The following is an 11,093-nucleotide window of genomic DNA, read 5'->3' as shown; positions in this document are numbered from 1 at the left end:
GACCTCACTTTCCCAGCTCCAGAAACAAGATCCTGATCACAAGTATAATTTGGGCTCTATGGGAACAATAAAAGACTTATATATTGAAAAAAAAGAAAAGAAAAGAAAGACAACTGCCTTTCTTAGAGGTTAGTTTGGTCACATAATCAAACTACAATATAAATTTTTATTTATTCCACTGTAAAGGATGGTATGTAATAATAAGTCATGAGAATTTTGTACTCAATAAGAGTTATTGACTTTACATAGACATTTAAGTCTCAGCCAGTCCCAGAGTTGTCTCTGTGTACAGAGACATACATATAACTGCATATATATCACCTATCTTGTTGATCTTGTTAATCTCTTCTTGTCTGTAGTCAAGGTCTTTGTGGGGGGGTCTCCTCCTTCATGTCTGATTTTTATCTACTTGGAATAAACCCATAGCTTTTCTTTTTCTGCGGAAATATAGGCATAATCTCTCCACAGCATAACACATTTCCTGTTTTCCAGTCTTGTAGGTTGATGTCATTATGTAGGTGAGTGCTGGCACAAGTTATGTCAAGGCCATGGTTGGACAGTAAAAGAATAAGGTGGGGACAAAGTTTTTGTAGGGAGGGAGAGAAGGAGAAGGAGAGAGAATCAAGATGGAGACCGAGAAGAATGACCCAGATTTGGGTGTTCCTGAATTGTCAAAGTAGCTGGGAGGGATTTCTATAGGCAAATTTATTTTATCTAGGTGGGCGGTTTAAATCCTTATCAGTTGGTTATAAGTTTTTGTGTAGATGTATTGTGGATTGAGAATTTAACATATAAATCTGATTATTGGGTTACTACGTTGTTGGGAGTGTGAGCAGAGTCCATGACAGGAAGCCGTGCTAGGCTATAGAATGCTTGGGGCTAGCATGGCATGGGGCCACCACGCTAGCACAGCCCGTGGAATACAATGTGTGTGTCAGACATGCTAACAACCTGCCAAGGGAACAATGTGTGAAAGCAGCTGACAGAAAAACAGTTCAAGTACTTGACTTTCGCAGATCCACGTGGAGTGAGAACTTTTGGGAACCATTTCTGTCACTTTTTAAAATTGTACTTAAACATAGTCTGATATTAGAACATCCTTTAATAGGCTGGCCTAGTTCAGCAGTTGTGTTTTTTTTTTTTTTTTAAATAATCTAATGTCTTTTAGCAGCTATAGTTTTTTGCTATTAGTGTTTTTAAAAAGTTAAGGTTAATAAAACACTATGTAATCTATCTCTGGGGTCTTTGTTGTCCCCTTTTGTCTGTTAAGCATCTTTTAGAGTATCTTCACAATTGTTTGTCCTGTAGGACTATGCGATATGTCTGTAACATGTTTTATGCTATAATTTGTAAAAAAAAAAAAAAAAGTGTTTTACCTTATTAGAGACATATGTCAGACTATTGTTCATTTTAATTTGCATGGGCATTTCCATAATAGCTGTGATGGTTTGAATATAGTTGGCTCAGGGAGTGGCACTATTAGGAGTTATGACCTTGTTGGAATATGTGTAGCTTTGTTGGAAGATATGTGTCATCATGGGCTTAAATACCCTCATCCTAGCTGCCTAGAAATCAGTCAGTCTTCTCCTGTTTGTCTTTGTAACAAGTTTTAGAACTCTCAGCTCCTCCAACACTATGCTTGCCTGGACTCTGCCATGCTCCAGTCTTGATGATAATGGACTGTATCTCTGAACCTGTAAGCAGCCCCAAGTAAATGTTGTCTGATAACATCATAAGTATTGTATATAGTTTAGATTTGGGAACTGATTTGTAGGGACTCTCAACCACTAGACTTATATTTTTTGACTTATATCCCACCTTTCTTGATTTATTAGCACTACTGTAAAATGTAGGGGCTCTAGAAATTGGAATTTTTGTAATCATATGAGAGAGAATTCAATTAGTTCTTTTTATGAACTAAAGTCACCTGTTTTTAGGGTATTTGTTGCTGGTCTCGCTCAAGAAATTACAAGGCAATTCTGCACAAGTAAAAGGTTCTATAATTTTAGCTGGACCCATTCCAGCTAATTGTCAAAGTCTCATTTTTTCTTTTGGTATCAATTCAGAAACCTTTTTAAAAAAGGTTTATTTATTTATTAATGTATATGAGTATACTGTAGCTGTCTTCAGACACACCAGAGGAGGGCATCAGATTCCATTACAGATGGTTGTAAACCACCATGTGGTTGCTTGGAATTGAACTCAAAACCTCTGGAAGAGCAGCCAGTGCTTTTAACCACTGAGCCATGTCTCCAGCCCTTACTCTGTTTTTTTTTTTTTTTTTTACTCAGGTTTTTTACTCTGTTTATGTGTTAAAAAAATCTCCATTCTAAGATAAAATCTCCCCCCCACATGAAAATTTCTGTAGGGGAATGAGTATAAGGTAAGATGATTAAGATGGAGGCCATTTTTTTTGGATAAATACGATCTAGATGTGTATCTTGAAATTTCCTTTCTACCAGAGCCAACTCTCTTTTCACTTTGTCTGATAATTTCCTTGTGCTATTTAAATCTTTATCACCTTGTAAGGTTTGAAATAAATTGTTTAGCTCCTTAGTAGTCAAGCTAATTATAGGTCGAAGCCAGTTAACATCTCCTAATAGACTCTGAAAATCATTAAGTGTCCTTAACTGGTTTCTTTTGATTTGTACCTTTTGTGGCCTAACCTTTTGTAGACTTATTCTATATCCTAGATAATTAATAGAATTCCCTCTTTGTATTTTTTCAGAGGTGATCTGCAATGCCCAACAAAGGAAGGTTTTTATTTCTTATCAAACACTCCTCCTAGAATATTTATAATCTGAGTCAGTCAATAGGATATCATCCATATAATGATAAGTAATGGATTGAGGAAATTGTTTATGAATCATCTCTAATAGCTATTGTACAAAATATCGACACAGGTAGGGCTATTTAACATTCCTTGTGGCAGAACTTTCTAATGATATCTTTTTATTGGACAACTTCTATTAAAGGTAGGTACTGAGAAAGCAAACCTTTCCTTATCATGTTCATGTAGAGGAATTGTGAAAAAACAATCTCTTAGATCAACCAGTAGGATAGGCCATTTCTTAAGCAACAAGGAAGTAATGGGATTCTAGGCTGTAGAGAATCCATTGGCTGAATAATCTTATTGTTTTGAGATCTGTCAACATCCTCTATTTGCCAGACTTTTTAAAGAATGACTAATACTAGAGAATTCCAAGGACTTGTGGACTCCTCTATTTGCTGAGCCTCCAGCTGCTCTTGGGACTAGCTGTTCTAGGACCTGTAGTTTTTCTTTTGTCATAGACCACAGATCAATTCAAATGGGTTGGTCAGTCATCCACCTTAGTGGCAAGGCTGTTGGTGTCTTGTCAGCAGTGGCTCCCTGAGTTGTCAGCCCCTGCTGTGTCTTTTTTAAGGACAGCCTGGACATCTGCTACTGGCTTTATGTCGGACCTTCTTGGGTCTCCTGCAGTGTTTGATCCCTTTGTCAGACCCTTCTGTGTCCCTTGCAGTGTTTGACTCCTGTTGAGCCCTGCTGATGCAAGTAGAAGCCTTTTGTTCCTAACAAAGGAATGCCCCGGCCTGGTAGTGACACACCTGGGTGTACACCTGGGCGATGGTCCATTCGTTCCTCCCTTTTGTTCTCAGTCTTTGTTCCTGGAACTTAGACTGGTCTTCGTGGATTTCTCCGCAGTAAATTTGGGGCACATATTTGGTCTTTTGTTACTGAAGCCTTAAGCTAAGTTTTCCCACTGTGCTTCCTGGAATTTTCCACTAGGTTAACTTGGGGTATATATTCGGTGAATAAAGCTACAGAATTGGCATTCTTATGATATGAATGACCCGAGTGTGTGTTTTTAATCCTGCAGGCTTATGCCAGGTTCTCGATGCCATGTCAGTGCGGGCATTGATGCTTTTGATAACGTTCCTTAACTAATTTGATTTTTTGACCAGTTTTGTGGCCAGCCTCTGAAACTAAAGGGATACTAGTTTCCACTGTTGTAGCAGATCTCCCCATAAGTTTATGGCTATATCAGCCATAATTTTCTTTTCTTTTCTTTTTTTCCAGAGCTGAGGACAGAACCCAAGGCCTTGTGCTTGCTAGGCAAGCGCTCTACCACTGAGCTAAATCCCCAATCCAGCCATAATTTTCTGATCTGATTTTAGGCCCTATACATTTAAGCCATCTGGTGCTTTGCTTTATTTGGGATAAACTCCCAACTCCTTGAAACTGGATGTCTGTTTCTTGAAGTGGCCAACCTGCAGGCCAAGATTTTGGAGAGATAATGGTGTCATGTACTCCAGTGTTGATCAGTCTTTCAATTTCAATATTGTTTATTAGTATTCTAATCTTGAACCTTTGGTCCTCTATAGAAGTTTGCCAAAGTATTCTGTTTTGGCCCCTTTATAGGCTTTTTGAATTGTCTACAGAATTTGCCTTGACCTTGATACATAGTCTCACAATGTCTGTTTTCAGAGCAGTGGTGTTTAATTGTCTTGGGGAAGAGAGAACTCTTCTTGTCTGGCATTGGGGCCTGCAAGAGCAGCCCCACAGTTTTTTTTTTTTGTTTTTTTTTTTTTTTGGTAAGGTGTTGCCCCATTTGTCTGTTGTTGCTCTACGGTTCCTAGTCCAATATCGGTGTTTGTCACTTCTTTTACATATTCTAGAAGGCATAGGCTCTCTCTTGGGATTAATTTGGTTTCCCCTGCAGTTTTTTTCTGCAGTGAGCCTGATCATCACATTTGAAATCTGGGGCTGTCTTAAGGCCTCTAATGGCAGCTTTTCCTATTAAGGTCATATCAGGTGAAGGAGGTCTAACGTCAGCTGTATGTCTAATCCATTCATCTGTGGATGCTGCCCTTGCCCTCAATGGTCTGATTACTTCCTTGTATTCAGCATTCACATATTCAAAAGCTAAAGACTCCACTGCTGCTTTTCTTGTTGATGGATCTGATAGACTTCTTTCTTCAGTGGAAGTCAACCTTTGCAAAAAGTCACAGAACGTTTCCTTTGGATCTTGCGTGACTTGAGAAAATGATTAAATCTTTTCCCTGTTTCTGTGACTTTGTTCCAGGCATTTAAGGCTGCAAAGATATACAATGTCAAGGCTTCTTTATCATATATAGCCTGTACCTCTACCTCACTAAAACAACCGTCACTAAGTAGCTGATCTTTAGAAATCTCTCTACCCCTGGCTCTATTTTGTTGTGCTATCTCCACATCTTCTCTCCACCATGAGAACGATTGTAAATGTGACCCAGCTTCTAATACTGCTTTTGCCATATCCTTCTAGTATTGGGGGATTATTCTATTTTTAATAGCCCAAGAAGCCAGGATTTATTTTACAAACAGCGAATGCATTTCAAAATAAGTGATGCTTTCCTTAAGTTTTCTCAGTTATAACACATCTGTGGGTTGCCATTTGAATTCCTGATAACCCTGTGGATGATCTGGAGGTCTTTGTCATATACTAACCAGATAAACTAAAGTCTGTTTTCTAACAACCTTTGGTTTGGCTCTAATTTTATCTTCAATCCCTACCTGAATATTTTCTCTAATTGAGTTCCTCCCTCAAGGTCTGTGTCCATGCTTCATATCTCTCCCTTTTGTTGTTCCTACTGTTTTATAAGTTCCTGTATTCTCTGTTTAAGGTTCTGTTTCCACATTTAAACTTTTTCTTTATATTGTAATTCTGATATTCTGCTGTCTATTTTATTTTGGTTGATTAAAAGGTTCTCCTTCAAGCTTTGCTTCCAATCCTCAGTATATGATGCTAGTCCGTTCTGTGAGTTATTGTATCCTTTGTTCTAGCGCCTCTCCAGCTCCTGTCTCCAGCCTTCATTTTCCTCTCTGTGTTACTTATCTTGACCTCTAAATTCCTGTACCTTTAGTTCCAGCATTTCTTCTAACCCCTTTTCTAAGGCTCATGATTTTCATCTAGGGTCCTGTCTTTTGAGAAGACGTAGTAAACCAAGATACTTAGCATTGTACTAATGATAACTGGCAATTAGCATTGTACTAATGATAACTGGTAAGGTGTCAATTTCCTTAAAGCCCATCCTTGTCAAACCATTCAAAATATCATCTCACAAACCCCAAAAGGTATTACTATGTTTCTCATCTTTAGTATCTAAACACACACACACACACACACACACTTATTTATTATCAATTTATAATTCTTATTACCTGATCGAGAGCTTCTTGTACCTGTGTCTTCCTCTGCTGTTTTACTTGGGACACTGTAGTTTGCTTCTGGGCCCTCCTGCCTTTGGGTTGTGGCCAGCTGATTTCAGGCAGCCTGTAGTGCTGGCAGTTGGTAGAAAAGGCCTGGCTGTCCTGTGTCCTATTTAGATGTGGGGGATATGGGAAAGTGAGCATGGAAAGGCTTGTTTGGGCAGAGAGGCCTGGATCAGCCTACTGTGCCTACAAGAAGGCTTTGGAAAGTTAACTGCTGGTTTTTCAGCAGTGAAAGCTATTTCACAGGCAGTTGTGCCCAAGGGTCCTTCATCCTTCATTAGGCTCAGGGAACCCCCAACAGTGTTGTGGCACTGGTGTTGCCTAAGTCCCAGCTTGAGCTAGGGTTCTATCTCAGATTGCTGCAATTTGCTTGGGAGTTGGAGAGGGAGCTTCTCAGTAGCTCTCTGTAGATCCCTTAGACCCACTCAGCAGTTAAGTTACATATTGCTGCAACTTTAGAGGACAGCCCTAGCTGTTTATATTGTGTGTGTGTGTGCAGAGAGGGGAGTGTATTTTTATCTTAGGTTAGTTGGGTTTTAAGTCCCATATTGGGTGCCAAATGTTGTAGTAATTTCCAGCTCCAATAAGTGGGTATAAAAAAATACACCATCTAGTTACTATATTTATAAGTTACATGTCTAGATTGGGCAGATCTAACACTATACTAACTTATTCCCCTACTCTGAGACCATTTGTTATTTGTAGTTCTTCTTGGCTATGTTTTTTTCCCCATCTTTGCTTCCTCCTTGTCGTCTTCCATCCTCCCTCCTTCCCTTCTTCTTTTCCTCTTTTCTCCAAAACCTCTTGTCCCACCTTTTCCCTTCACTACCTAATCACAGGCTCTATCCTTTATTGACCAGTTAGAATGGGGAGAAGGTTCATACGAGATCATCTGAATACACGATCCACTGCTCATTCAGGGCAACCTCTGTTGAGGAAGCAGAATTAACATCAGAATACAAACAGCATCAGGGCAACCCACATATGTTTGGATCTGTATAACTCCAAAAATGTATAATGAGAGCCAGCATAACTGGACCAGAGTAAAAAGGCACCTTCAGGGTATTTGGCATATAATATTAATATTTCTTTAGTTTTGTTAGCTCTTCATAAGGAGATTGTAAGTTTAAGAAATGCAAACTTTGTCTTTTGAAGCTGATAGCATTGCAAATGATATTCTGAAAAAGTTATAGGCCATTCTTCCTTCATGGTCCTCATTTATATCTGTTTTATTGGGTGTACCAGGACTTGGCTTTATGATTTTATTTATTTATTTTATTTATATGTGAATATACTATAGTTGTCTTCAGACACTTCAGAAGAGAGCATCCTATTACAGATGTGGTTGCTGGGAATTGAACTCAGGAACTCTGGAAGAGCAGTCAGTGCTCTTAACCATTGAGTCATCTCTCCAGCCTTTATGATAATTTTTATGGCACATCTATTACCTTTCTTTTGAGAGGAATCCTCAAGTTTTTATAGATGTCAAAGCAGAGTTACATAAACTCAGTCTCCAACATCTTCCTAGCAGAACTTGGTAATCAGTGATGGGTAAGATCATATTGAAAATCTTCTCAACCTAAGACAGGTCAGAAATTATTTGCATGCCAGTGATGGGTAAGAGCTGTGTTTTCAGATAGCAACCTAAGACAGACACAACTTTCTGCTCTATGATGGGTAAAGTGCCTCTTATAAATAAAAAAGGCAGTTGAGATTCTCTTAGAGGTAGATCAACCAAAGACAGGGCATGAATGCTAGGATTCATATGCCAATGACAGGTAAGGTCTATTCTTCAGTTTCTTTTTTATTTTTCTTTTTTTCTTTTTTTTCGGAGCTGGGGACTGAACCCAGGGTCTTGTGCTTGCTAGGCAAGCGCTCTACCACTGAGCTAAATCCCCAACCCTATTCTTCAGTTTCTTTCCTTCTCTCTCTCTCTCTCTTTCTTTCTTTCTTTCTCTTGCTTTCTTTCTTTTAAAAAAAGATTTATTTATTTTAGTTATATAAGTACATTGTAGCTGTCTTCAGACACACCAGAAGAGGGCATCAGATCCAATTTCAGATGGTTTTGAGCTACCATATGGTTGCTGGGAATTGAACTCAGGACCTCTAGAAGAACAATTAGTGCTCTTAACCACTGAGCCATCTCTCTTGTCCCCAGGTCTATACTTCTTGAGGGGACACCTAAGAAAGGCACAAAGCTTCTATACAGCTTTGACTTGTATAGATTTAAAAAAGGGTACATGTTGGGAGCACTTCTGGAGTTAACTTTGACTGACTTCTTATTTGCTATTAATTATGAATGAGTCTGCCAACATCTGTCTTTGTTTTTAATTAAGATGTGCATTATACCCTGCCAAGTTCCTCCACTTATGCATAGTTCTTGAGAGACTGTTCTAGCCTGAAGGAAATGACCTTAGTTAAACATAGATACAGTGTAGCATAAACTTGCTACAGAAGCATTTATGGTCATTGTTTATCTTCCTGGGAATTGGTCATACTTTCTATTGCTTGCCTTTAAAAGATACTGAGAAAAGGTACTCACCAGCAGCCCTCCAATATCTATCTTTTGCCTCTTCTTTTTGCCTTTCCTATAATCATCTTTACTTACCAGTCATGGTTTTCCCATTGACTATTTCGGCTAGGTCCAGGCATAGACCTAGGGATAGTTAGAAACATTGTGGGCTCAGCCCAAGCCTTGTATTTGTAAATCTTAGGGATGGCTCCCATCTCATCACTTTATCTAAGGGAATAAAAACATTTACATTTATAATTCTTTCCCTCCCTCTCTTCCTTTCCCCATTGCCTTCCTCCTTTCTCTCTTTCTCTCTTTCTTTCCTTCCTTCCTTCCTTCTTTCTGACTTAACAAAATGATCTTCAACAAACTATCTTATTTAGAAGACTATGCTAAAGGCTAGATTTGATTAAGAGAGAGAAAACCAAGCATAAAATATTCGGGAAGGAGGAAACTACACAATTAAGATTGTGTAGAGGAAGGAGGAAAAAAGCAAGAGTTTCTGGGGTTGGGGATTTGGCTCAAGAGCCGCTTACCTAGGGAAGGCCAAGGTCCTGGGTGGGTCCCCAGCCCCGGAAAAAAAAAAAAAAAAAAAAAAAAAAAGAGTTTCTGTCTGTGTCTGTGATGCCTCCTGTTCCCAAGGTCCTGAGGCACAGAACACACAAGGCAGGAGCTGCTCACCAGAAGCAGCTCTCAGTTTATGTAAACGCCAGGGCAGCTGAGACGCTGGACTCAGCAGCTGGAAGGTAAAACTAGGTTCTCATCAAGCTTGGTCAGGGGCTGGAGAAACAGCTCAGTAGTTATGGCCTAAGTTTGATTCCTAGAACTCTTTTTTAAAAAAGTGCTTCTTTTTTAATGAAACAAATCTGAAAGATGTACAGTCAGGCTCACATTGTGCAGCTCACAAGCACGGAAAAAACAAACAAACAGAAGGACAGAGTTCCAACAGAAGAGGTTAACCCAAGACCAGGCTTGCCGCCGGGGGCGGGTTTCTCCTGGATGGCGCTGGTGCCGGAGCCGCTGGGCTGGGCACAGGAGCAGCGGGCACCGGCTTCTCTTCCGTCCGTGCCAGGTTGGCTTGGAAGTCTATGTCCACATTTTCACGCATATCACCTCCTCCCTTGAGGTCTAAGAAATCTCCAGAGCTTGCTTCAGAAGAGTTACTTCTCTGTGTTCCAGGCCACTCCGAATCTTCCCTGCCACCACTAGACTTGGCACCTGCTGACTTGGCCCAAGATGGGGGGTTTTCTTCAGGTGTCCCAAACATGTTAGAAGCCATCTTGTTCTTCCTCACAGGCTGTTCTGTTGGCTCATCAAAGCCTAATGAAAAAATGGGCCCACCACCTGGAGGCCGCAAAACCTGGGAGCTGCTGTTAGGGACCACACCCTTGAAGGTGGTGGTAGTGGTCATGGCGCAAAGGGTCGAGGTAGGCTGGCCCTGAAAACGCTGAGGGGGAACTGGGACCAACCGACGAAGATGACTCTACAAGCTCAAACAGCCAGGCTCCATGTGCTTCTGCCCGATTCCTAGAACTCTAATGGCTGCTCATGACTGTTTTATAATTCCAGTTCCAGGAAATCTGATGCTGTCTTATGGCCTTCCTGGGCACTGCACACATGAGGCGCACAGACACATGCAGGAAAAGACACCCATACACATAAAATAAAAATAAATAAATCTACAAGAAACAAAACAAAACCCCAAACAACAACAACAACAACAACAACAACAACAACAAAAAATCTCAAAGAAAACATCAAGCAGTCACCTCCTTGGCCTGAACCCCTCCCCTCATCCCCAGGCTCTCTGATAACATGAAGATCAACACAGAGATTCCCTTCTGGCCCTGCCCCACCTTCACTCTGCAAGGGTGAATGGCAAAGCAAGAATAGCAAGCATGGCTTCCTGGTGGAACCCTTAGGCAGCTCAGACAAAGTATATCTTCTGGAAAAGACAGTGAAACTTAGTTAGAACCCTTGCTTCTCAGTGAATCATGGTCGGAGGAGGAGATGCTCTGATTGCTTTCAGTGACTGAGTTATATCTGTCATCTGCTTTTAATTAAAAGAATTTTTTATTTCATCTTTGCAAAAACTCCTGTTCCTAGGCATGAGTTCAAATCTAAAAATATCAGAAGGGCCAGCTTAAACCGAAGACACAGAAACCCTGGGGAATGTGGCATGGGTACGTTTTAGGTGGGGGCTTTGCTTGGGACCCGGTGGTATGACACATGAGCTCATCCTTGTAACCCAGGGTGAATTTGAGATCCTAACCTCAGTGGATAGTGGCTGCGTTCTATGGGAGGGGAGAAAGAAAACACAGAAATATCAGCATTTGCGCATGGACAGCAGTA

The 11,093-nt window shown here is 40.3% G+C and overlaps 1 protein-coding gene across 1 annotated transcript; it reads right to left on the bottom strand.

Moving 5' to 3' along the window:
* Positions 1–9,696: 9,696 nt before the first annotated feature.
* LOC116900198 (jupiter microtubule associated homolog 1-like) lies at positions 9,697–10,244 on the bottom strand. The gene has a single exon (XM_032901958.1). The coding sequence runs from the start codon at positions 10,150–10,152 to the stop codon at positions 9,697–9,699; it is 456 nt and encodes a 151-aa protein (XP_032757849.1). The 5' UTR covers positions 10,153–10,244.
* Between the last annotated feature and the right edge of the window lie 849 nt (positions 10,245–11,093).

This window comes from Rattus rattus, chromosome 5 (assembly GCF_011064425.1).
Source record: "Rattus rattus isolate New Zealand chromosome 5, Rrattus_CSIRO_v1, whole genome shotgun sequence".
NCBI classification, from domain to species: Eukaryota; Metazoa; Chordata; class Mammalia; order Rodentia; family Muridae; genus Rattus; species Rattus rattus.
This window is presented reverse-complemented; position numbering and strand designations above follow the sequence as displayed.